The sequence below is a fragment of the Nelumbo nucifera genome, chromosome 4 (assembly GCF_055504915.1).
Source record: "Nelumbo nucifera cultivar China Antique chromosome 4, China Antique-T2T, whole genome shotgun sequence".
Lineage (NCBI taxonomy): Eukaryota > Viridiplantae > Streptophyta > Magnoliopsida > Proteales > Nelumbonaceae > Nelumbo > Nelumbo nucifera.
Window position 1 is genome coordinate 29,842,185 of NC_142652.1, and position 26,830 is coordinate 29,869,014.

General features: G+C 37.8%; 2 protein-coding genes and 1 long non-coding RNA gene across 9 annotated transcripts in view; 2 read left to right on the forward strand and 1 right to left on the reverse strand.

Annotated features, from left to right (window-relative positions):
* The first annotated feature begins 5,132 nt into the window (after positions 1-5,132).
* LOC148792118 (pentatricopeptide repeat-containing protein At5g47360-like) lies at positions 5,133-7,158 on the forward strand. Its single transcript, XM_088902505.1, has one exon. The coding sequence runs from the start codon at positions 5,520-5,522 to the stop codon at positions 6,960-6,962; it is 1,443 nt and encodes a 480-aa protein (XP_088758631.1). The 5' UTR covers positions 5,133-5,519; the 3' UTR covers positions 6,963-7,158.
* Positions 7,159-13,152: 5,994 nt separating this feature from the next.
* LOC148792119 (uncharacterized) overlaps positions 13,153-26,830 on the reverse strand; it is a 60,954-nt gene continuing 47,276 nt past the window's right edge. For 4 of the 6 annotated variants that reach the window (XR_016085712.1, XR_016085711.1, XR_016085715.1 and 1 more), the window contains 2 exons: positions 13,785-13,825; positions 13,153-13,679 (listed from right to left, as the gene is read on the reverse strand). This is a non-coding gene — a long non-coding RNA (uncharacterized LOC148792119). The remainder of the gene's footprint in view (positions 13,680-13,784; positions 13,826-26,830) is intronic. The other 2 variants (XR_016085716.1, XR_016085713.1) reach the window with 2 other exon arrangements.
* The window catches only part of LOC104587735 (DNA ligase 6-like), a 58,508-nt gene continuing 46,443 nt past the window's right edge, over positions 14,766-26,830 (forward strand). The window contains exons 1-4 of one of the 2 annotated variants that reach the window (XM_088903920.1): positions 14,766-18,004; positions 18,136-18,253; positions 18,915-18,996; positions 19,252-19,303. In XM_088903920.1, the coding sequence (XP_088760046.1) occupies positions 15,682-18,004; positions 18,136-18,253; positions 18,915-18,996; positions 19,252-19,303 (2,575 nt within the window). In that variant the 5' untranslated portion in view covers positions 14,766-15,681. The remainder of the gene's footprint in view (positions 18,005-18,135; positions 18,254-18,914; positions 18,997-19,251; positions 19,304-26,830) is intronic. The other variant, XM_088903921.1, reaches the window with a different exon arrangement.

Sequence of the window (26,830 nt, forward strand, 5' to 3'; positions counted from 1 at the left end):
ATGTTTGCATTTAATTGTCTAGGGAAATCCCTTGCTTCTGCCAAATAATGGCTTAACCTCCAAGGACCCCATTCCTTGTCCCTTAATCATTTGATGGTATTTATTGAGTCCCTTGCGATGGAAAAAGGTTCTGAATACCCAAACTTTTAGCTATACTGATTCTAGTGAGAGCAACCAACACTTTAATCTTAGTTGAGTCATTGAAACCCATTGTTCCACTGTAAACCCAACAAATATTACCTCTTTCATCCCTTAAGATACCCCCAATTCCAGCAAACCCTGGATCCTGTAGCACTCCCATCAAAATGTAACATCAACCCTCATTCACTGAGTAAAGATTGATGTCTTAAGGGAGTTTGAGTAAAATGAGGGAGGAAAATGATTAGTTTATAAGTTTATGTTAAGGTCATTGATTGAGAGACCTTGGAACAGTTCCAAATTAGTAGCCCAAAAGTTATAGAGATAGGTAATGTCTGAAAGTAACTAATGTAGAGTTCTAACCTTGTTTTCAAATACTCGCTTGTTTCTTTCTTCCTAGACACCCCACGTAACTACATGTAACACCATTTGCTAGTAGGCTTTGCCTCTTTTGCTTAGGCTACAACCTTGCCACTGATGAAAAAAGTCTTGAATATACTCTACATTTGTTTGGTTTAAGAAATGCAGTATACCTTTTGAGTGAACTTACAATGGATAATAAGGTGGTTAGCTATTTCTCCATCTTGCAGGCACAAACAACAAACATGAGGAGAAATGTGAAATCTTCCCAGAATTTTCTTATGAAGGAGGTCACAAGTATTTATTCTCTATAGACATGCCTCACATACAAAGAAGCACACTCTAGAGGAGATATATAGTGTTTTTCTTTGGATGTTTTATAAAAATATATTGGGTAGAATTGTTTCATAAATGATGATATATAGTACTCTTTTTTTATGTTTTTAATTGTGTTTACAACAAAATGTAGTCCTATTTGAATCTTATTTGGGTTGGTCAGATTGGAAAACAACCAAACATAATTCTTCCATTAAAATCCAACTTGAGATGAGCTTGTTGAAGTAAGACATTGACTACTTGTAAAAGCAAAAAAAAAAAAGAAAAAGAAAGAAAAAAGAAGGAAAAAGAAATTGGCTAGTAACATGATTGTTAAATTTGTTAACCATATCCTAGAAATGAATAGTGCATGTTTTGGTGGGGTTTCAAGGAGGGGTAGGGTATCTTGTCTATGGGGCGGGGACAGGTCGGTGGTCACTTCTTATTACGGGTGTTGGTGGTGGTCTTCTATGTACATAAACCAAACCATCTTAGTCTACTTTCTCTCATTTTTTCACCTATTAGAGCTACTCCTAGGTTATTTCCAATAACTTCATTTGACCATATCCTCTCTAGTTTTTCCATTCATCCATCTTAGCATACACATTTCTACTACACTCATTTTTTGGCCATGTTATTTTTTGACTGCCTAACATTTTGTTTTGTACAACATAGCTAGCCTTATAACTGTTTTATAAGCTTAGGTTGGTCCAATGACTTTTTCGGATAGTCACGGTGAAGAGAGAGAAAGGTCAATTTTTCTTTCATCTCCCTTTTGTCTTTTTGTTTCATGGATGTTGGAGGTGACAATCTTAACACTTGGATAAAATTCTACTTGTACTTGGGAAAAGTTTAAAACGTGATGTTCTTGCATGTTATATTGTCCTCCATATGTATAAAGTTACAAAAAAAGTTGCTAAACCTAGCTTTCATGAAAGTTTCATGCAATAGCAACCACCAAGGCTTAGTATTAAACACATTAGACAAATATGGGGGCAAATTTATGTCCATAAATAATTGTTTCACTTTAGACATATCTTGACTACCTTGCATTCAAATGAAAACCTGCTTTTTCTCATCCAAGTGGACTGATCTAGCATACTGACAAGAGGCCATCTCAATCAAGAGTAAGAACTTTGCACCAGAAAAATATCTCAAGGAAAATCCTGATGTTATATAGTTGTTCTCTTGCTCCAATTTTATGTTTATGCAGTAAGAAATTCCCTAGAATTCTAAATTTTCAACAAGAATAATAATCCAAACTCCATCTAGAACTTGGTCATAGTGTTATACTTGTATATCCAAATAATACATATATTTCTAAATTATGATTGAAAAATATACTTGCAACTTATGAAATTTCTTGTCAATCTATAAAGGACATATAGTGGATTAGGAATCCCTAGATCTATAATGGAAGAAGTACTCTCTTTGGATGATGGTAGATTGTTGCAGCTCCTTGAGGAGCCACGTTCTTTAATGATGACATGATGGAAGATAAATAATATTAGGCAACCCACTCCTCCTGTTCTTGCTCATGTGCAATAGGATTTTCTTTCAATCTCTTCTTCAAAGGTTACTAATCCAAGACTTAGGCCGGCAAAACCTTTATAGGATGAGATACCCAACTCTAATTCAATGATAGAAGCAATTTTTGTATCAGGTACACATGCATCATACACCAACATCTGGATTTTGTAATTTTGTTTGAGGAAAGTGGGTTGACACAATATTCCAAATGAGTGATCTATGATGCATTTATAACCATAAAGGGCAAGGGGCTGGGGCTAGTTTTTTTTATTGGGAATGGTAACTTCATTAATACAACTTAAGCACAACTTTTCAAAGTTAATAACAATTGTTAACCCCTAAATAGGTGTTGAGTCCTCAATAATCTTTCGTATAATACTGCCCAAAAGATTATCTCCCTCTTCATCCCTTGTTTAGTCAATGTGTCAATTAAGCCATTAACTGGTCTCCTTGTCAATTTGGAGTCCACACTGATCTCCCTTGTTGTGTTGAGGATTTCCCTTATGGGATGTCTATAAATCCAGTCTCCCAACTTACTAGGTTGCAGCCACTCAATCAACAATTTAGAGTCTCCCTCTATCTCAATTTGGTGTAACTACAACTATTTGGCATATCTTACACCTTGAAGTAAGGCCATCACCTACGCTCTCAACGAGTCCCCCACTCCTATACTTGAAGGGCCCAGGTTACCTTTAGAACTCCTGTCAAAGTTTAGTTTCACTATTTATTATGTTGGTGGGGACCACAATTCTTGCACAGTAGGTTTTATGGAATTTGTAGATGCCACCACTTCCTAATTCCCATAAATGTCTTTAGCTAAGAAGTCTTTAAACAAAGCTATAGTTTTCAACCATTGATTAGTCATAATGATTATTCTTTCTACAATTTCCTCATTGGATTTTTCCACTCCTTTAAAGATCCTATTGGTCCTTTCTTCCCAAGCTGACTACAAGATGGCTACTCTTGTGGATCTCCACATTAATCTTCCACGTCTCTTTGCTTGCTTGAAAAGCTTGGGTAAAAAAGGCTTACCACATATAGGGGAGGTGTCCACCTACAACCAAAGATAGAAGCGAACCAAGCTCAAATAAAGCACACAAATGGACAAGAAATTAATAGGTATGTGGTTATCTCACGAGGGTCCAAGAAAAGGCTACAAAAATGAAGTGATAGGCATAAATTTGGCATTTTTCTTTGCAACTTATCTAGAGTATTGTTTTTTTGGAGAACCAACTCCCAACAAAAAGCTCAAATTTTTAGGGGTACCGATACCAAACCTCCTTCAAAGAAAAGCTCCTTGTGGGGTTTGTTGTCTTAATGAGGACATTAAAGGAAGAATAAGTGAACACACTAGATGGGGAAGGTTTCCAAATTCTATTTTCCAAACAAGATTGATCCAGATCGGTTGACCCTAAAAGGTCAACTAATTCATTCACCATTGCCATCTTTGACTCCCTTAGACGTCTCCTAAGATCCAAGTCTCAAGAATTATCAATAAAAACTGAAGATATCACTTTTCTTTTATTTTCTAACAGTGAATAGAAGGCAACTTTTCACCAAGGAGAATGTCTCCAACCCAAACATCTTCCCAAAACAACACTTTATTTCCTGCATAAACATCCAATTTGAAGTAATGAAAGATGGCAGGCAAAATACCATAATTAGCTTTCTAAGGAGAACATTGATAAGCCATAGGGTTGATTCCTACATTCCAACCATTGTCTGTCAATCCATGAATACTAATAATCACTCTATGCCAAAGTTTGTCATGTTCCAACAACAATTTTATAACCATTTCCCCAATAATGTTGTGTTTCTTATCCTAATATCTCTTATTCCTAGGTCCTCTTATCTATACTTTTAGATACCACCTCCCACTTTCTTAGGTGGTCTTTTTTGATGTCTCTTGGTTCCTAAAGGAAGTCTCTCATAATCTTCTCTAGTTGGTTTGACAATTTCATCGATATCCTATAGGTAGATAGGAAGTATATTGGCAAGTTAGCCAAAGTTGACTTTATTAGGGTTATCTTACCTCCCAAAGAAATGTAGTTTATTTTTCATTTCTAAAATCTCTTTGTAAAATTTTCAGTCAATAGATACCAAAAAACTATCTATATTTGGATTTCCGCCCAATGATAGTCCCAAATATTGCAATGGACAATCCCCTACTCCACATCCAAACAGTCCGGCTAGTAGAATCACCTATTCACTCCCTAAATTTACTCCTACCACACAACTCTTGTATTAATTAATCTTGAAGCTTGAGATCCTTTCAAATTTACGGATTATCCCTTTTAGGTTCATAAATTCCTAAATTTCATTGTTATTATACTTCTCATGCATCTCTCGTATAGTCTCCTTTATGAGTTGTCTATTGAGGATTTATAAAGCCTTTTAATTTGCAGATGATATTGTCCTATTTTGTGAATGAAAAGCAGAACCACAAATATTGTCTCCCTAATAAGTTTAAGGGGTCAGAGATTGAAAGAAGAGCAAAGAGAATCGTAAATGAGTTGTTCTAAGGTAAAATTTATTTTAGGGTTATTTTAGTAACATTTTATGTAAAATCATTTATAAAAGGGTAAAATGGATATTTTGAAAAAATGAATTCATCGGTCAAACATTTTTCATACGGATTAGCGATGGAAGGGAAGTATGCGTTGGCTTTTTCAAAAGTTTAGGGGAGATTTTTTGATAAAATGAAACTTTAAGGAATTTTTTTATCATTATCAGAAACTTGAGGGGAGATTTCTATATTTTTGAATGACCTCCCGCGCTGGCTGCACAGGCAAGAGGCCATGGGGTGTAATACTGTAATTCCAGGAGGAATATGAAACGAAAGAACCCTTCGTGATTTTCTGGAAAAAAATCGCCTTTCCTAAATTCTTCCCCACTCTCTCTAAACACTAGTCTATCACTCCATCTCTCTCCTCTGCATCAGTTCTCCCCTATCTTCTTTTTCCATCTCCGTCCGGCGAAACGACGCCGGGACCGGCGTCAAGCGCATATTGGAAATGCGGGTCTCTGAAGCAGTTATGATTATCTCTGACGAACCAAAGATGGTTGAATTTTCAAGGTCTTGAACACACTTTGAGGTAAAAAGCTTCAATTTTCTACAACTGTTAGATAACATAGATCAAGCATTTAGCTAATCTGTAAGTATTCGTCCCAAATTCATGGCGATCCGTTCTATATGTCGATGTCTGTTGATCTCATACCATTTAAAAAATCCAAGATTTTTGGTTGCCCAGGCTCGTCCGTTTGCCAGTTCTTTGGCTGCAGAGAATTACTGGAATCTCTTGCAAAGTAATACTCCTGGGTTGAACTTAGAGCGGAGCCTAGTTAAAATTAGAGCAAAATTGGATTCTTCATGCGTGGAAGATGTCTTACGGAGATGTTCAGTGGATCATCCTACCTTGGGCCTTAGGTTCTTTGTCTGGGCTGGTCTTCAATCGGATTACAGACACAGCTCATTCATGTATAGGAAAGCTTGTGAATTGTTCGAGATCCATGGTAGGTCGCAAAGCCTATATGATGTACTAGAGTGTTATAGAAAGGAAGGTTCCTTTGTTTCTGTTAAGTTATTTAAAGTAATTTTGAATCTCTGTAGAGAGGCTAATATTGCAGAGGAGGCTTTAAGGGTATTGAGGAAGATGGGGGAGTTCAATTGCCGTCCCGATACTGCTTGCTATAATATTGTCATACGGCTCTTCTGTGAAAAGTGTGACATGGATGTTGCAATGGAACTAATGAATGAGATGGCTTTTGTTGATATTTATCCAGATATGGTCACATATGTTGAGATGATCAAGGGGTTCTGTAGTGCACAACGGGTGGAGGATGCCTGTGGTCTGTTCAGGGTAATGCGTGGTCATGGCTGTTTTCCAAATGTCGTGGCTTATTCTGCATTGCTTGATGGCATTTGTAAAATTGGAAACCTGGAGAGAACATTTGAGTTATTGGAGGAGATGGAAAAGGTCGGCGGTGATTGCTTGCCAAATGTTGTCACTTACACATCTGTAATTCAGAGTTTTTGTCAGAATGGTAGGTCAATTGAGGCAATGGGGGTTATAGATCGAATGAAAACCCATGGCTGTTATCCAAATCGCATTACACTCAGTATATTGGTTACAGGACTTTGCAAAGGAGGCCATATAGAAGAGGCTTATAAGCTGATTGATAAAATTATTGCGGAAGGTGGTGTTTCTTGTGACACAGGCTATAGTTCTCTTGTGGTGTCTTTGTTGCGGATTAAAAATATAGTGGAAGCAGAGAAGGTGTTTAGGAGGATGTTAGCAAGTGGGTTGAAGCCTGATGGATTGGCATGCAACTCTTTGATGAAGGAACTATGTTTGTTGGGGCGGTCCTTGGATTGTTTTGGTTTCCATCAGGAAATGGAAAAGAAAGATTACTTATCTCCTCTTGATTCTGATACTTATTCCATCCTTTTAATGGGTCTTTGTCGAGAAGGTCATTTGGTGGAAGCTACAGAGTTGGTTGGTGCAATGGTGGAGAAGAAGGTCCAATTAAAGGGCCCCTATATTGGTGATATAGTTGAACTCCTTAAGAAATCTGGACAAAGGGAGCTAGCTTTACATGTTGCAAGCATCCGAGGGTAATGATGACATGAGAAAGGAAATATTGATTAATACAAGAGACCTTGCTTGTATGAGTAGAGTTTCAACTTTCAAAGTCTCTAGAGGAATGGAAAAACTCCTGCATTTGGAACATATTGGATTTCATTTTTTTTTATTTAAACTACAAATAAACACCATTTATACAAAAGATAAACTACAACAACTCTTTCTCTTCTCATTTCTCACACATGTGGTTATTTATTTTTAAATTGAATTAAAAATATAAGAAGTCAAGTCACAATAAACACTCTCATAGTTCTTGATTTTCTCTAATAAATTCCATTATTACTTTCTCTAATAACATCATTCCTAAAGCTCTCTCTCTCTCTCTAATAGTAATTAAGAAGGGGTACAAATTAGATGGGTTGGGTCAGGTTAAAGGCCAAACCCAAGACCAACCATAAATATGGACTCTGTCATGGATCCAATCATCCAAGCTGATGTCATACCCAAATGTGCCAGTCCAAACCTAACCAAATCTCCATTCAACCCATGCTTTTCATGGGTTTACTTGCTAGTCACTAATGGGCATACCAATATAACTCGGTTGTGTTGAAAGCAAGCCTCAGACAGTAAGTCCAATATGAGTTATGCCGACTTGTGCCAACATGTTTATTGGCAGTTGGTGTACGTGTGGTTGTTACGTTTCCCCCCCTTCAACAGATCCAGTCTCCATGCAAATCATATGAAAAGCAAGCATCTCTATTTGTTTAAGCTGTTCAAGAGATGACTGCAATTAGAGTATCCATCATATAAAGATGAATAATGTGGATATGCTGTGTTTGTTTTTGTTTTATTCAATTAACACTCTTGCAAACAGGTAGCTTTTGTTTATGGCACCTCTGAGTTGAAGCAATTTTGTTGCTACTGCTTGAAGCAAATATTTTTTGCCTTCATAGTTTTTCCCTATTTCAACTTTATTGTTCTCATAATCAATAAAAGATTTTCATTATATTATTCAGAAGTTGAGAAATAAATTAAATGGGTGGAAAGCACAAGTTTTATGTCATGCAGATAGATCAATTTTATAAATCCACTCTCCTGTCTTGCCTAATTTTCATGTCTACCAAGCTATTGCCTTCTACCACTTGTATTACTTTTAATAAAATAATGTTATTTGTTAAAATGATTTTTTTGGGGATCTTTTTGTGAATTCTAATGTATAGTTCCTGGCTGTACATGTTTGATCTGTTGACACACTTGTAATCTGTGCTTACAGTATACATTAATACAAATCTTTAATTTACCTTCTCTCAAAAAATAATTAAAATGAATTTAGAAGGAATTTGTATACATATGAATGTAAAATGCGGATGCTATTACAATTTTTGTTTGCTTTCCTTTTATGTGAGACTATTATAATGCACCTTTTTTTGTTATTTTATGCTCATTGAAATGCTTTGTTTTACTTCCATTTCTCCTGCTATTACTGCCATCAGCACCAAGAATGATTAACTTATCCATGGTAAGACCTATTCATCAAAGTAGTGGTAATTAACTCCAAGAATCACATAAACTTTCATTTGATTTGAAAGTCTATAACAACGGACGATTCTTCCAAATTTTCATGACACAAAGTATGAATATTTTGGAAAGATGATGTGGGAGAAAAAAATTGTAGTTTCAGGATTGTGGACCTCAGTCCATAAATTAATGCCAACCGGTTTCAAGATGGTCATTTGTTTCCTCTAGAAGCTTAGAAATTTATTTTCCATGATCAGGAAAGATTGCGTAAGAAATACATTCTACATTGTTGATTTAGCCAAGAACTAAAAACTAAACAACATTGAGACATCATACTAAAGGGCCATACCCTATGATGGTTTTGGGAGGGGTACACTGGATACACATAACCTTTGGCATTTTTTTCACTAACTGGTTTCTCTCATACTTGACTCAATATTCTGAAAAATGCCATAATGGCCTTGGTAACAGAAGTAAACCTTTTTTTTTTTTTTAATTTCATTTTCATGTTGTTGATTGAAAAAAAAGAAAACTTTGAAGTAGCTTTTGATATTAGTCTAATTCTAAAAATTTCCATCCGGCTCTCCCCTTTTTTTAAGTATTGCAGGAATCATATTTGTGTAACACTCTCACTTTCTCCACTGACAGAAGCAACTTTCAGTTTAGTGGTCAAACTGTCTCATCATTGGATTTAAATTCAAGATACCATGTTTAGAGTATAGAAATTTTAATATCTTTATTGATATTAAATGAATTACTATACTAAGCTGATGATAAGAATAGTTAAAAACTTAAATTAGATTTTAGATCTCACCAGTGTCTGACCACCATATGGTGTGTAATTGTGTTATTGCTGATTTGACAAACAAGTTAACGGCATGATGCTGACATTTGGTCTGGTTTACAGCCTTTTTATATTCTTTGAGTTGCGATATACAAATTAAATTTTAATTTTTAGGTCCCATGCAAGTAAAGGCTACTACTATCTTTGGCTGCAGCATTGCAGTAATAAAACAAGAGAGAGAGAAAGAGAGAGAGGAGTTTGACATCAATAGTTCATGCAAGGTTTCAATCAAGCTTTTAAATTCTAATTTAGTTCATGCAAGGTTTCAATCATCAATGGTTCTGTCCATCAATTTATTTATTTGAAAAATAAATTAGGCTCTCTATTTGTTTTTTAAATAATAAGTGTCCTATTCCAGTTTCAGAAATTACTGTATTTACTTAGTACATTTATATTCTTTCCTTATATTTCTTAAGTTTAGTTTCTATTCTTCTTTCTTGTTTTATTATTATTTATGATATACCAATTAGTGATTTAGGGTATTTTGCAGTTCTGTGATTTGGGAATCAATCTTGATGAAGTTCATGAAAGAGAACTGCATGAAACTTTGCTTCATTGGTAGCAAGTCAAACTTAAGCATTGCAATAAAAAAACTTAAGAAATATAAAGAAAGATTAAGATAAAAACTTAAGCATTGCAATCACCTCTTTTTTAAAAAATTCAATATACTCTTTCAGACTCATTTGGGATCGAAGAAATAGTGCAACTTTTGAAAACAAATTTTTGCATCCATGCAAGTTTTTAGAGAATGCCAATTCTCAGTTAACTTTGCTCAAAAAATTTCCTTTGGTCATTGATTTGACAGAAAACAGAACTCAGAATCACTCTTCTCAAAATAATTCTTTCATTCATGCTATGGATCACTCTTGTACTATGTTGATGGATGGTTCTTTTGATCCTCAAATAGGGATATCTGCAGTTGCCTTTGTCCTCTTAAATTCTTGATCTAGAAGTATACATGTAGATGCTAAAATTCACAGGTTTTGAGGGATTAAGGGCAGCATCCTTTTAGCCTTGTTCTTGGGCCCAGTGGGAATAGGAGATTCCAATAGGGTTGAACTGCTAGCTGTGTTACAAGGGATTCAGATAATCAACTGGGTGTGGAGAACCTAATAATTGAAGGAGACTCCAAAGTAATTGTGGGGTGGCTGATGAATCTGGACTTGGTTATTTGGTGTTAGAGGGATCTATTGAAAAAAAATTAAATGGCTAACAAGGGACATGACTGTCAACATACTTTGGGTGAGTAGGTCAGCAAATGATTTGGCTGACTGTCTTGTAAAACAAGTGGTAAACAGGGAAAGCCTCTATTCGGCTGCTTTGTAATCTTAATTCTTCTCTGTTTTGTTTTAATTTTTGATGCTGTATTCACTTCAAGGGTGGGGTTGAACCAGCCTCTTCCTAGGTGGCTTGTATCAGTCTCTTTCTAATGTTAATAAATTCCTTTTCAATTATCAAAAAAAACAGGAATTCAACAAGCACTAATGTTTAATGGAAAGCTTTTCTATAAGGCATGTTTGAGGCTAAGAGAAGAAATCTTAGGAATTTTTTGCTCTGTTCTGATGCTATGATGGTGGTGCAAGTGATACAAAATCTTTTTTTTTTGTTCAGGGTCATATAAATCTTGGTATCTGAAACAACGTTGTCCTTGTATTATTACAATGGTTGTTATTTAGTTATATATCTGTATATACTCAATGAAGTCAATTGAAGTCAAACTAAATGTTTTCGCAAAACTAAAAACCCCTTCTTTCTTTCCTTTCACCTTTTCTTGTTATTACTCCTGCGGCAGCGTGACCATTAAAAGATAAAGTATCCAACTTCATTTTTTCTAGCACCTCCATCTTCTCCTTTCTTAAAGACAAAAGGTAAAAATTTGGAAAAATATTGTTCTATTTCATTTTTATTTTACCATTTCCCCTGCTGTATAATAGGGCCTCTCCTGCTAGTAAACAGTATTAAGAAGGAACAAAAAAGTTTACAGACAAAAAAGAATGATGAAACTCTGCTGCATGTATTGCTAACAGAGAGCCAGTCCCAAATCAAGCCAAAAGCAGAATTAATTACAGACTCCACTGGTCTATTTTCAGTCTTGTTTGGTTCAGACAGAAATTAGAATAAACTGGAATGAGATTTCATTCCTAAAGGAAGTGGAGGGAATGGCCATTCCCTCAAAATGGGGGAATGTCATTCCTACTGTAATGACAATGGGATTCCTCATTCTGGTTCCACCCAATCAAACAATAGGAAACATAATGGTTCATTCCAATTCCGATTCCAAACCTCTATTCCCGTGAACAAAGCAGATCCTTACATCTGCGACTAACGTTTTGTATATTAATACAACCATTGGGTGCCTGACATTGCTTTCTTATGAGAACCCATCAATTACTTCAAAGCATGAGACGCTTTTGGTTGTATTGGTAGACGAGGTTATGTCAACGGCAGATGTTAGTCCCTTGTTGAGGACTCAATGGGTGGGATTGGAAATGAGTAGGATGCACAGAAGGTATCGTATCTCCTCCCAACAAAAAACGTTCCAACATTTTTGGGAGATCTGGCCATACTACAAAGATCCTGTAGTTGGATGGATTTGATTTCACTGCATCTAAGGCTTAGTATGGAAAGAGTACAAATGCAAATATGTATAGTGCAAATACATACAAAATAATATAAAATATAAGATTTTGTACTCTACATATTTGCATTTGTACTCCTTCCAAACTAAGCCTAAAGGGCTTGAAAGGATGTTAAGCAATCATCTCAGCTAATGGGTCATTGGCTTAGTAATGACTTGTTCAATGAGAGCTCAAATCGGGAAACTCTATGTATGTGCTGATGGTCCATTAGCCAAGTTAATCACTCAGCATCACTCCAATTATGGAGGCATGGATCAAATCCACTTAGTTGTGAGCTCTCCCCGGTAAGGTCGATGGACTTCATGTGTACCCTACTCCGTCCCCATCCCTTGATCCCCTGTAATGTAATACATGGTATGATGATACAAAAAATAGACCTCTATATTTTAAAGTACATAGAATATTGTAACAAATTTAGTTTCACATTATAAAGGAATGATAGATCTTTCATATGTAATAGGATTGGACTGCAAATTGCACCTGTTTATTTGAATTTGAATTAAATCGGTTAAGGGTGATCCAAATTCAATATGTTTATATCTGCACTGAATATGGATCTACCCCATCCAAACTTACGTTGTATGTAAAATTAGTTCAAATTTTCTGTTATTAAAGTATCAAATGACAAGTCATTTCAATTCATTTTGTTCATAGTATACAATATCAAAGTCATTTTCAGTTTATTCTATATGATATTTTGATAATTTTTAGTTTAATTTATTAAGAAACTTTCTAAAACCCACCATCACTTTTTTATGAATTCTCTTAAACTCACCATAACTTTTCAAAACGTCTAAAACTCACTATGTCAGTCAGCCAGTGAGATTTTATTTTCTAAAACTCACTATTTGTTAAAACACCATTAAAGTTCATTGACCCAAGTTGTCCACATCAACCTAAATGCAAGTTTCATGACCAAAATGCCCATGAATGGTGAGTCAGCTTGTTAAATATTTTTTTGACCGAAGTGCCCAATCCTATTTCATATATAAGATTCCCACTCACTGAAAGTCTTTCTTACCCTCAATGTCCCAGAGTGTTCTTGCTCTCAACATCAAAGGAAGGGTCTTCTTCTTCTCAACGTCCAAGGGTCTTCTTGCTCTCAACGTCCAAGGTTGTCAGGTATTTCACCTTCATTTTTTTTTTTCATTTTTGCTTAATTAGGGCAGTCAAAGAAATCTCATTTTTGCTTAATTAGAGGCATCAAGAAGAAGCGGCACCACTATACTTCCATGCTTCTTCATATAGGACATTACTTCTCTGTGTGCTTATCCTTCCCTCACTCGTTTCATCATTATAGAACCCATCATTACATGAAAATCTGTTCTCACCTCTACAAAATCAGTGTCATTAGCTACAGCAATAGCACCTTTTGGGCAGCAACGTTTTACCAGCAATAGCTTTAGCTAGCAACGTTTTACTAGACCACAACAGAAATGATGGGAGAAGCACACTCCTTCCCCCTATCTTGTGGGCTGCCCATCCTCCAGGAACCTGTGAACAAGCGTACCCATAATAGAATGTAGAAAGTATAGTTCCCTTGCTTGATTGGTTAATCCCAATAGCATGAGCAGCTACTGAAGTGCAGATGAAGGTTAAAAAGACAATGATATACCGCTTTGGAAAATTCATCTTCTTCATACTTCACTTATAATTCCAGATATGGACATCACAAATAGCTGTTAAACTTTATCATTCTTCACTCTGTTATCCTGTAATCCTTCCTTCCAAGGCTGAGCTTGCTTAGACAATCTGAAGACCAAAAGAAGCAGCTTCATGTCTTCGTAGATAATTAGATCTTCAAGAAAATAGTGAGACATTTAAAGGGGTAAATTAAAGATTTTTTAGGGAAAGAACCTGATAACTCTTCTACTTCCAATACATTTTAATTTGACATGCTGCACAAGAAAGACAAGAAAAGGGATAAACGAAGGAGATATGATAAATTTCAACCATGTTAATAAATCCTTGACTTATGAAACACATCCAGCACCACAAAGTGCTAAACAACTCAAAGGTGTCTGCTTGATCAAAACTTCTTTAGTGCAGATACTGGTAGAGTGGAAACCACACAATGATGGATACCACCTAAATTGGATGGTTACAAAAAGCAGACTTGATATCATTATTTTGATTGCACAAGATGAAAATAAGTTTGTTAAAATGGTTATGATCATGTGCTAGATCTTTTTTATTGAGAACTGATAAACTAGTGGGTGCACAAGCACCAGTTGACAGAATAAAAAAAAGAACCATGCCATTGCAGCCTGCCCAAAAATCAGATGTATTAAATTCATAAGAACCACTCTATCAGACAAAAATAACACAAAAAAAATGAACCATGTCATTGCAATCTGCCCTTTTTATGCCCAAAAATCAAACAAAAAAAAGCACTTTGTGTTCTAAAGTACTAAGGTTGAACAAAACAGAGAGACAGACAAATTTTCTATTGTACTTGGTGAATCAAATCAATTATGCTGTAATCAAATTGTTAAATCCAATTATAACTACGAAAAAAACTAAAATATGATAATGTTTCTCTAAATAGGTTTGTTAAAACCACTTATAACCATCAATTTTACAGGTGTAAAGATAATGTCTTTTTTTATTGTTCCGTAACAGAGTACTTGGTTTGGAAAATATGAATACAATGGCACAACTCTGTTCATGGTGGGGACCATGAATAGATGCATTTGGTCTCACAAGAAGCAGACAATTGATGCAAAAAAAAGTAGTTAATGGATTCCTGCAAACAAGCAAGCAAGCCTATGTTGTCCTTTTATGCCATTGATAGGTTTAAAAGCTCTTGTTCCAACAAAAAAAAAGTGTTCATTTACCTTGAACACTGTAAGCTTCTATTTAAGTCGAATGTGTTCTTCACGGGATGGTGAAATCGTTTTTTTGTTCTTCATGCTTGGTTCTTAGATGGTGACTGGTTTTCTCTTTCGTTCAGACAATTAGGATTTTGGGTTGAAGAATGACGGGGTGTGCTCTTGGTGAGAAGTTGTCCCAGACATTTAGGGTTTTTGGTTTTCTCAAACGATGGGAGAAGCAACGACAATGGTGAGAAATTGCGTCAATATCCCAAAGAATGACGAGGGTGCACTCTTTGTTCCCTTCCGATTGTGTGCACTCTTTGTTCCCTTCCGATTGTTCTTCTTCTCAGACGATGGGAGAAGCAGCGGCAAATTCTCTGGTGCTATCAGCATTAGTCAATAATCAAATCTCAAATCTTCATGTTCTCAGATGATGGGAGAAGCAGCAGCCAATGCTTTCTCACTATTAGGGTTTTGGGTTGAAGAGTGACAGGGTAATTTTGAGATATTGCAAAATGGATCGAACATAATAAAGGGTAAAATAGTAAATTAGTGATGGATTTTAGACAATTTTTATAATTTATTTAGGCTGAATTTGGAAGGGGTATAAATGTATATATATATATATATATATTGTACGTATTTTACGCTGTACATATTTGTTTTGCATTTGTACTCTTATATAAAACGAATCAAATTTGGATCCACCGTCCACGTCCACGATCCACGATCCACGATCCACCTAATATCCGATTCGATTCGAAGCCCTTTCACTGCAGGAGCATCAGAACAATCAGGTTTGGCGCTATTCAACTTCTTTTAACGGCTCCATCCATGCAATGCAAGACCCACCAACGAAGATTCGAAGACTGTCCTACACTTTCAGGTGACTTGATTTCATGGCTTAGTTGCAGTCACAGACATGAACATTTGATTTCATGGCTTTTCCTCCATCTTCCACCACAAAAACCCTAACCCTAAATTCTTCCGAACTCTTCGTCGACTCTTACAAAGCTTTCTCTCAGAAATCTCCTCAAAACTCTCCACCTCGGTCTTTCACTCTTCTCTCTCAACGATCTCCCCTCCCTCCCATTCCATCTGATTTCGCTCAATCCAAACTTATCCCCAAAACCCGTTTTATCGTTGACGGGTTCCGGTACTCCGGCGATTACTCCGTTTCCTATTTCCTCTCTCATTTCCACTCCGATCACTACGCAGGCTTAAAAACTGGTTGGTCTAAAGGTCTCATCTTTTGTTCAGAAACTACAGGTCGGCTTCTTATTGAAGCTCTAAAACTATCTTCTCTATTTGTTATTTCCTTGTCACTTGGTGAACCGGTTGTTATCGACGGGTGCGAAGTCACTCTTGTTGATGCGAATCACTGCCCTGGTGCGGTTCAATTTTTGTTTAAGATACCTAGAACTGAGGGAAAGTATGAGAGGTATGTCCACACTGGGGATTTCCGGTTCTGTGATTCGATGACACTAGAGCCTGTTCTAAGTGAATATGTCGGAGCGGATGCGGTTTTCTTGGATACGACATACTGTAATCCGAAGTTCGTTTTTCCGTCACAAGATGATTCGGTTAATTATATAGTTGAAGCAATAGAGAGAATTAGAGCTGAAAATCAACGGTTGAGGGAGTCTGTGTTGTTTCTAATTGCTACGTATGTTGTTGGGAAAGAGAGAATCCTGGTTGAAATTTCGCGTAGATGTAACTGCATGATACATGTAGATAGCAGGAAAATGTCAATTTTATGTATTTTAGGGTTTGGCGGAGGTGGGATATTTACAGAGGATGTTTCGGTTACTGATGTTCATGTGGTTAGCTGGAATGTGTTAGGCGAGACTTGGCCTTATTTTAGGTCTAATTTTGCCAAAATGGAGGAGATTATGATCGAGAGAGGGTACACAAAGGTGGTAGGTTTTGTTCCAACTGGGTGGATGTATGAAGTAAGGAAAGATGGGTTTGCAGTAAGGACAAAGGATTCATTTGAGATCCATCTTGTACCATACAGTGAACATTCAAGCTACAATGAGCTGAGAGAGTATGTTAGGTTCTTGAGACCAAAACGTGTTATTCCAACCGTTGGGTTGGATGTTGAGAAGCTTGATAGCAAACATGCTGTGGCAATGCAGAAGCATTTTGCTGGGTTGGTTGATGAGATGGCCAATAAGCAAGAATTCTTAATGGGGTTTCACAGGAAGTCTAGGAACAAGGATGAAAAAGAAAAAGGTAACATTAGCAGCGACTCGAACAAGGAACTTGATAAAGAGAATGAGGTGAAGCAATCTAAAGAGATTTTGGAAAGATCACCTGCCCTGCGAGAACCTGATTTACAAAATTCAAGCATGGCAAGTGATAGAGATATGGAGGAGTCAATTAAAGAGATTTGTGATAGCTTGCCACCCTGGGTTACTCGGGAACAGATGTTAGATTTGCTTAAACACACAAAGGGAAATATTGTTGAAGCAATGTCTGAGTTCTATGAACGTGAAACAGAACTGCGTGAGCAATTAACTGCTTCAAACAGGTCTACGACTTCTCAATTGAACTTGTCTACTATTTCTTATACAAGTTTGGCATGCATTTCTTCATCACTTCCTGAAATGGGATCTGTTAAGGAACACTTTATTGGAATTATGAAAAATAGTTTAGTTCAAGACAAGAAGCTATCCAACATGAGGCGTTCAATTAAGAGCACCGTCTCTCCTAGGAAAAAGGCAACAGGTGTGGAGAATAAGTCAAACAAGAAAGCAAAGCTAGGTTCATTTTCAGAATCTTGCAGGTCCGATTCCAAACAATACACGATAACAAAGTTCTTTAGTAAGATTGTCCCTAACGCATCACAAGTTGGTGAGATTGGTACTGATATGGCTGAGCAGTTCCCTGATACTAGGAATGTATTGTCCAGTAACATGAGTGAGTTATACAAGGAAGAGATAAATCAGTTTCTTGAAGTCATAGATGGTGGTCTATCAAGAATTGATGCTGCCTCTATCCTAGAGAAAGCCAAAGGGGATATTCATGTAGCCCTAGATGTATATTATAATAATTCTGGGGTGGATTGTGATGACAATGATGGGAAGTTATCAGTTCAAAGCCAACCTTACATTGATAATTGTTCTTCTGGAAAAGAGACAAAATCATCTGAGGAATCAGAAAATATTCCTAGCCTATTTATGCAAGGGTTTTCAACAACAGATGTGACTGCAACTCTTGTATCACTACCACTAGAGAAGTATTCCCCTGTTGAGCATGGTTCTTTCTCTCTCTCTCACTCTTTCTCTCTCTGGTTAAACAGTTAATTGAAACTGCTTATATTTTCTACTGATCCATGAATAAGAAACTTTAATTTGGAGTCCTTGCACGACACAAACGTGCATTTGCAGCATGCTGGAGGCAAGGACAGCCTGCTCCATATTTACATCTTGCACGAACTTTTGATCTGGTGGAAGGAGAAAGAAGCAAGATAAAAGCTACTGGTATCCTGTGCAACATGTTCAGAAGGTCTATTGAAAGTTGAAACAGTTTATATTTCTTTTATTTGAATTCCTTATTACAGAATCTTCTTGTCTCCTGGGTGGGGGTGTCAATTAATTGGATCATGATCTAGATCTATGCCAATTTAGATGGATCATTGACCCTATACACATTTGTTTATGTATGTATTTAGGTGCATAAATATGCTACTTCATGTAGTATATAGATATTATGTAAAAAATGTGTTTATTTAATCACTCGTATGTGTAATTATTTATTGCATACGCACTATGTAATGGATGCTTTTTCGTTGTTAATCCTTCAAATTTTAGTGTAAATTCTTTATTTGACACCATGCCCATGCCGTGTATGTTAAACAGCATTATAGATAATAACAGACACTTGTCAGTTTAGTTGGCTTTTGTGTTACCTTTACATGTAAAAGTTGTAGTTTACAAGTTTTCAACCTATTCAAGGCATCCATTTAAGGATTGAAAATATTATATCAAGTCTTTTTGGGTCTCATCCCTGGGTCTATGATACCAAAGTCTAATAGTTCTTGTATCTATTATGGAACTAATAAGTATCTAATTAGAAACCTAGATCTCATCCAATTCATGGGCCTACCATAATGTTATTGATGGATTTATTCATGAATTATTTTCTTACGTTTCTTGTTATGGCACAGCTTGCTTGCCTTATCGCCCAAAGAAGTGCTACCAGCTGTTTATTTGTGTACAAATAAGATTGCTGCTGATCATGAAAATATGGTTAGTATATACCTATCTTAGCTTGCACAACCATGAATGTTTTGATTTCTTATTGTTTTATGAAACCAATCCCGCTTTAAGTTTTATTCATTTTCAATGTTACATTGATAAAGTATTAGTCTAATCCTTAGTTCAATGATGAGTAAAACATATGCAGGATGTTTACTACTTGTTGAGCCTCAACTACTCTAACTTCTTTTTTTTTTAATTACTCACCTTATAATTTCACTTTTTTCTTTTCAATAACATTTACAGTTTTTGTTTGAAAAAGAAATGGACAGGCCCAAGTCTCACTCCATATCTTCATGTGAGTTTATTTATGTTGTTTTGACAGCTGTGTTTAGGTAGTTCGAACTAGTAGAGAGTAAGGGAGAAAGAAGAACAGTCGAATCTGATAGCATAAACCCTATCAGTCGACCCTTATTTGAATTAGCCTCTAATTAGTTGTACAAAGACTAAACTACCCCCCACTTAAGTATGGGACAGGAAGTCTCTATTAAAACTGCCACATAAGCACATAACTTAACATAAATAAAATGACTAATCTACCCTTATTCGGTTAGCTCTAATACTCCCCCTCAAGATGGAGAATATATGTCATATAATCCCAGCTGGTTACATATATAGTTCACTCTCCCTGAGATTAAGCCTTTTGTAAACAAATATGCCCATTGATCACCTGAGCCCACATGTTCTGTGCTTATCTCTCCAGTAAGGACCTTCTCCCTCACAAAGTGGCAATCAATCTCTATGTTCTTTGTTCTCTCATGAAAAACAGGGTGAGATGAGATGTGGAGTGCAGTTTGATTGTCACAGTACAATTTCATAGGTCTGTCCATAGAGAACCCGATTTCTTGTAGGAGATTCCTCAGCCATACTAATTCACATGTAGTGTGTGCCATGGCTCTATATTTGGCTTCAACACTACTCCTTGCCACAACCGTTTGCTTCTTACTCTTCCATGTCACAAGATTTCCTCCAAGAAATGTGCAGTAACCTGTAGTAGATCTTCTATTAGACACAGAGCCTGTTCAATCTGCATCTGTATACCTAATTACCTCAAGTCTTCCTCTTGGTTTGTACAATAACCCATGGTTTGGAGCTCCCTTCAGGTACCTTACAATTCTAAGAACTGCATCCCAGTGAGGTATCTGAGGGTTCTGCATAAATTGGCTCACCACACTAACTGCAAAGGAGATGTCTGGTCTCGTGATAGTCAAATAGTTCAGCTTCCCCACTAACCGTCTATACCTTCCAAGATCATCAAATATTTCCCCTGTATCACTGCTCAACTTAGCATTTGGCTCCATGGGAGTTTCAGCCGATTTTGCACCTAACAGTCTTGTTTCATCTAGCAGATCAATAACATATTTTCTTTGGCACATGTTTACACCTTGTTTTGATCTAGCAACTTCTATACCCAAGAAATACTTCAATGTCCCAAGGTCTTATGTTTGAAAATGGTTTTGCAGAAAGACCTTTAGTTTATCGATCCCCAATTTGTCACTACCAGTTATGACAATATCATCCACATAGACCACTAATAAAATCTTTCCGGTTTCTGAATCATAACTGAACACCGAGTGGTCAACCTGGCATTGTTTCATTCCAAAATTCTTCACCATTTCACTAAACTTCCCAAACCAAGCACGAGGCGATTGTTTCAACCCATAAATTGCCTTTTTCAATCTGCACATCTTACCATCCTCCCCCTGAGCAACAAACCCAGGTGGTTGCTCCATATATACCTCCTCTATAAGGTCACCATGAAGGAAGGCATTTTTAATGTCAAGTTGAAACAAGGGCCAATCATACATAACTGCCAGGGAAATTAAGACACGGATAGAGCCAATCTTAGCCATTGGAGAGAAGGTCTCCATATAGTCCACCCCATACAACTGTGAATAACCTTTAGCAACAAGTCTGGCCTTTAGACGCTCCACACTACCATCCGACAAGTATTTAATAGTATACACCCATTTACAACCCACAACATGCTTACCGGGAGGAAGAGTAGTGAGCTCTCACATTTGAGTATGCTGAAGGGCAGAAAGTTCCTCCTCCATTGCCTGCCGCCATCCAGGTGAGCTAAGAGCCTCTTGGACATTCTTAGTTATAGAAATAGATGACAACAGTGAAACAAAATTGGTAATGGGATGGAGGGTACAACTACGTTTACCTTTCCGTAAAGCAATGGGAAGATCAAGTCCTGAAGGTTCTGGGATAGGAGCAACAACAAGATTCACAGACAAGGTAGAAGCTGGAGGAGGAGCCGGTGTCTGTCGATGAGTATACACGTGCCAGACCGGTGGTCGTTCAGTAGGGATCTGCACTGGAGGAGGTGAAGGGTCAACCCCAACTGGAACAACTGGAGCGGGATCACTGACTGGAAGAGGAAGAGGAAGCAAAGGTGGAGACACCGATGCTTCAGGTCCCGAGAAGAAGGGGACAGACTCAAAAAAGGTGACATCAGGACAGGCATAGCACTTCCGAGTAATGGGATTGTAACATTTGTACCTTTTTTGAGTCCGAGAGTAGCCAAGAAAGACACACTTAATAGAACGTGCATCCAACTTGTCTATCCCCAGACTCAGATTGTGAACAAAGCACACACAGCCAAAGATGCGGGGTGTTAATGGAAAGGGAGACAAGGTGGGGAACGAAATAGAAAAGGGAGACCGACCATGAAAAATGAAGGAGGGCACCCGATTAATAAAGAAATACGTAGTAAGTACAACATCACTCCAAAATCGTTTAGGAACACTCATATGATGAAGAATAGACCGAACAGTTTCAAGGAACAATCATATGATGAAGAATAGACCGAGCAGTTTCAAGGAGATGGCGGTTATTTCGTTCAACCATCCCATTTTGTTGAGGAGTGGATGCACATGAAGTTTGATGAATGATGCCATGCTGTTCTAAATACTATTGAAAGGAAGTAAGAAAGTATTCACGACCGTTATCTGAACGGAGAACTTTGATTGGATCACCAATATGTGTACGTATTTCAGCATGGAATTTTTGAAAAATGGAATATAATTCACTCATTTCTTTCATTAAATAAATCCATGTCATCCTTGAACAATCATCAATAAAAGTGACAAAATACTTGTAACCATTATAAGAGTATTTCAATCGGACCCCAAACATCTGAATGAACCAAAGCAAAAGGACTCAACATACGACTTTCAACTCTAGGACTAAAGGGAACCTGACGATGTTTCCCATATTGACACGTCTCACATTGTAAGGACAACAAATGACTCAAAGACGGAACCGGTATCTTGAGTGCCTTGAGAGATGGATGTCCCAGTCGACAATGCCACTGTAGATGAGTGAGTGAAGTCTGAAGTGCAACTGACGATCCACCACCGTCAAGGTAATACAATCCACCAGCCTCATGCCCCCTACCGATCTTCTTCCCCGTCTTGAGATCTTGAAAAACACAAAAGGAAGGGAAAAATGTAATAGAGCAATTAAGAGTCTTGGTTAATTTACTAATAGACATAGGATTGAATGGAAACTTAGGGACATATAGAACAGATGATAAAGAAAGAGAAGCCGTGTCAACATTACCAACACCACAGATGGGAGAAGAGGAACCGTTGGCAAGAGTAACAGTTTGAGATGTGGAATTTTCAGAGAGGGAAGAGAACACACCTGGAGTCCCGGTCATGTGATCCGAGGCTCTAGAGTCAATAATCCAGGGAGAGGGTTGGGATGCCAGACAAGCTATACCTGAGTGGGCAAGGGTGGCTGTAGTATGATGTGAAGTAACCTGGAGAAACCTCTCATACTCATCACGCGGTACATTCACTATCTCCTCGGAAACAGATGTAGATGTGGAAGGTGTTAGATCTGCCTGTTGGTTATCACTGATATCAACCCCACCAACTACTACATGATTAGTCCATGTAGAAGGAGGGCCATGGAGATCATAACAGAAATTCACCGAATGCCCGTCCCTGCCACAAGGGGTACACTTCCTTGTAGTGTTACTTTTTCCTTTACCACGACCTCCCCCTGAGTCACGACCACCACCACGGCCAAATGCGGAACCACCACGATCTCCTTGGGAGGCATGTCCTCCCCCTCTAGTACCACGTCCACCTCCTTTAGCTATCACAAATGTTGATCTGTCAGATTGTGTGGGATTCTCTGTAGATCCCAAAGAAATCCTACCAAGCCGTGCAAAAACTTCCTCAAGTGTAGGAAGAGTAGAGCCTCCCAATATTTGTGCCCTAACTGGTTCATATTCTGATTTCAACCCCACTAAGAACCTAGTGACATCTAGTTGTTCCCTCTGTTGTTGCTGAACCTTAACATCTGGAGTGAGGGGATGATAGACATTGAGTTCATTTCTGAGGTTCTTCATATTGGCATAGTACTCTTATAGGGTTTTATTCCCTTGTTGCAGATCGAAATACTCCTGATAGAGCTGATATACCCTTGTAGTATTATCCTGCCCAGAATAAAGCTTCTTGGCATGTTCCCATATATCCTTAACTGTATCTAAGAACATAAAGTTGGCACTTATTTCGGGTTCCATACTATTCCATAACCATGTCATGATTTGGGCATCTTTCTTGTTTTTAGCCATCAAACCCTGGAGAGTCAGCTGATGGTTTATCTTTTTTCACGTGTTTCACTTTCCTCTTTACCTTGAGGAAAACTTCCACTGACTTGGCCCATGGCACATAATTCTCATCATTTAATTTAATGGAGGTTATCTACACACCCAAATAGTCGGAGGGAATCATCACACTTGGTTTCTGATCACTAGAACCATCTTCCGTTGCTGCCATTATGTCCCCCACTGCTATCTCTAATGCTGTACTCTCAGTCACTAACCAAATACTGCTGTCAAGGCAACACTACAACACACGGATAACAATTTCACAACTAGTCACAATCAACAACTTGATGTAGACTAACATTGAGGTTAAGAACTAGATGTTTTGACCAGATTCGGCTACCATCAAGATTAGAACATTGATGAAAGCTACTAGGCTGAGGTATTCGGCCACTTCTTTCAGCACAAATTTTTTCTGTTCACACCACTACTGACATCCCAGAAATATTAGGCACCATTACAACAATACAACACTCAAGCAACCACACACAAAAAAAAATTCTGTTCACACCACTACTAACAACCTAGAAATAGTAGTCACCATGACAGCAATGTAACAACTCGAGCAACCACACACAAACCCTCTTGAAATTGTTCAGTAGAGGGTAAACACTACAAGCACCACCACACGACTAGGGCTGTCACACATGGTGACAGTAGTATTTGGCTGATATCCTAGGGTTGCCGCACCTTCCTAATACTTGTAATAGGGATTGCGGCAGTCCTAAAACAAAAAATAAATAACAGGCCACAACTATCAAATTGTGTACCTCAGATTCGCAGCCCAAAGAAGAAGAAAAAAAAAAAGAGAGAGTACTTGAAGTCGCAGGATGGAAATCTTGAAGTCACTGCCTTCTTCTCCTTTGTTTATGGCTCTGATACCATGTTTTGACAGCTGTGTTTAGGTAGTTCGAACCAGTAGAGAGTAAAGGAGAAAGAAGAAGAAGAAGGAAGAAGAATAGTCGAATCTGATAGCATAAACCCTATCAGTCGACCCTAATATGAATTAACCTCTAATTAGTTGTACAAAGACTAAACTGCCCCCCACTTAAGTATGGGATAGGAAATCTCTATTAAAACTGCCACATAAGCACATACCTTAACAGAAAAGTAGAAAGCCTTATGTGCTGATTTCGGCCAAGCTTCTTGTGAAAGGAAGAGTAGAAAGTTGGGGATTTCGACAAGAGACAGAGGAAAGGGAAGAAAGGAGAAGAAGGTCGACTAGGATAGATTGACATAACCCTAGCCGCCAGCCCCTCATTCTATTTATAATTAACTTAAGTATGAGATATTACAAGGATGCCCTTAGTAGGGCGGCAACTCAAACTAAGTAATTACAGCTCTTTAAAAAATAAAAACTAATGGGCCCAAGGCCCAACAACATCTTAATTTAAAAGAAAATAAACTAAACACAAGTCGGCCCACTCAACACTCCCCCTCAAGTTGGGAGTAGATGTCATACATCCCCAACTTGTGTAGATCATGCTTCAGCTTATTCTTTGCAACGCCTTTTGTGAGGACATCAGCAAGCTGCAGATCAGAAGAAATGTATGGAAGACAAACTTCTCCACAAGTTACCCTTTCTCTGATAAAATGTCTATCTACTTCAATGTGCTTAGTTCGGTCGTGCTGGATTGGATTATGAGCAATATTAATTGCTGCCTGGTTATCGCAGCAATATTAATTGTTACCTGAACACCGATTTCTTCCAACAGAGAACATCCAGAGAAGTTCTGAAACTCCATGTGCCATGGCCTTATATTCGGCTTCTGCACTTGATCTTGCCACAACTGTTTGTTTTTTACTCTTCCATGAGACTAGGTTACCCCCAACTAGGGTGCACACTCCTGAAGTTGATCTTCTGTCATCGAGGCATCCTGCCCAGTCTGCATCTGTATAGGTTTCTAGCTTGAGCTGTCCATGATCAATAAACAATATGCCTCTGCCTGGATGTCGCTTCAGATAAGCAAGGATCCTGTCAACTGCCTTCCAGTGCTGGTCTCGTGGAGCATGCATGTATTGGCTCACTACACTTAACTGCATAGGAGATGTTCGGTCTTGTCATGCACAAGTATAGTAGCCGACCCACAAGTCTTTGGTACCTCCCAAGGTCCTTTACTGGTTCACCTTCTGATGCACTGATTCTATGGTTCTGATCAATGGGGGTGCTAGTTGCCTTTGTTCCAAGTTTCCCTATTTCTTGGAGAAGGTCCAAGACATACTTCCTTTGAGAGATAAAAATTCCATGTTTCGATCTTGCAACTTCAATGCCTAAGAAGTATCTCAGTTCTCCAAGGTCCTTAATCTCAAATTCCTTATGTAGGTTCCTCTTCAGACTATCAATCTCACTCAGATCATTCCCAGTGACAACATTATCATCCACATAAACAATTATGATTGACACCAAGGATCCCTTGCGCTTCACAAACAAGGTGTGATCAGATTGAGTTTGAGTGTAGCAAAAAACAATCAGGGCCTTTCTGAATCTGTCGAACCATGCTCTGGGGGATTGTTTCAAGCCATATAGTGACTTCTTCAGCTTGCATACCTTTCCCTCTTTAGCATTATCATAAAAACCAACTGGAAGATCCATATACACCTCTTCTTGTAGATCCCCATTTAGGAAAGCATTCTTCACATCCAGTTGAAACAAGGGCCAAGAGTACGAGGCAGCAAGAGAAAGGAGTATTCGAACAGAGGTCATCTTTGCAACTGGTGCAAAAGTCTCTAGATAATCAATGCCATAGGTCTGTGTGTATCCTTTTGCAACAAGTCTTGCCTTGTACCTCTCTATGCTTCCATCTGCCTTATACTTTACTGTGTAAACCCATCTGCATCCAACTGTCTCCTTGCTTTCTGGTAGGTCCACAATCTCCCATGTTTGATTCTTAATCAAAGCCTCCATCTCTTCTTGCATAGCTACCTTCCACTCAGGTTTGGAGAGAGCCTCACTAACACCCTTGGGTATAGACACGGAATCAAGAGAAGAGAGAAAAGCACGGTAGGAAGGAGAAAGTCCACTGTAGGATAAGTATTGTGATATGCAATGAGCAGTGCACTTCCTCTTCCCTTTTCTAAGAGCAATAGGGAGATCAAGGTTATCTGTAACAGTGTTAGTGGGACCAATGGGAACTGAAATAGTAGAGGGATCAAGAGGAATACCTAGATCTGTATCAGCCGAATCTGGAGTCTCCAAGG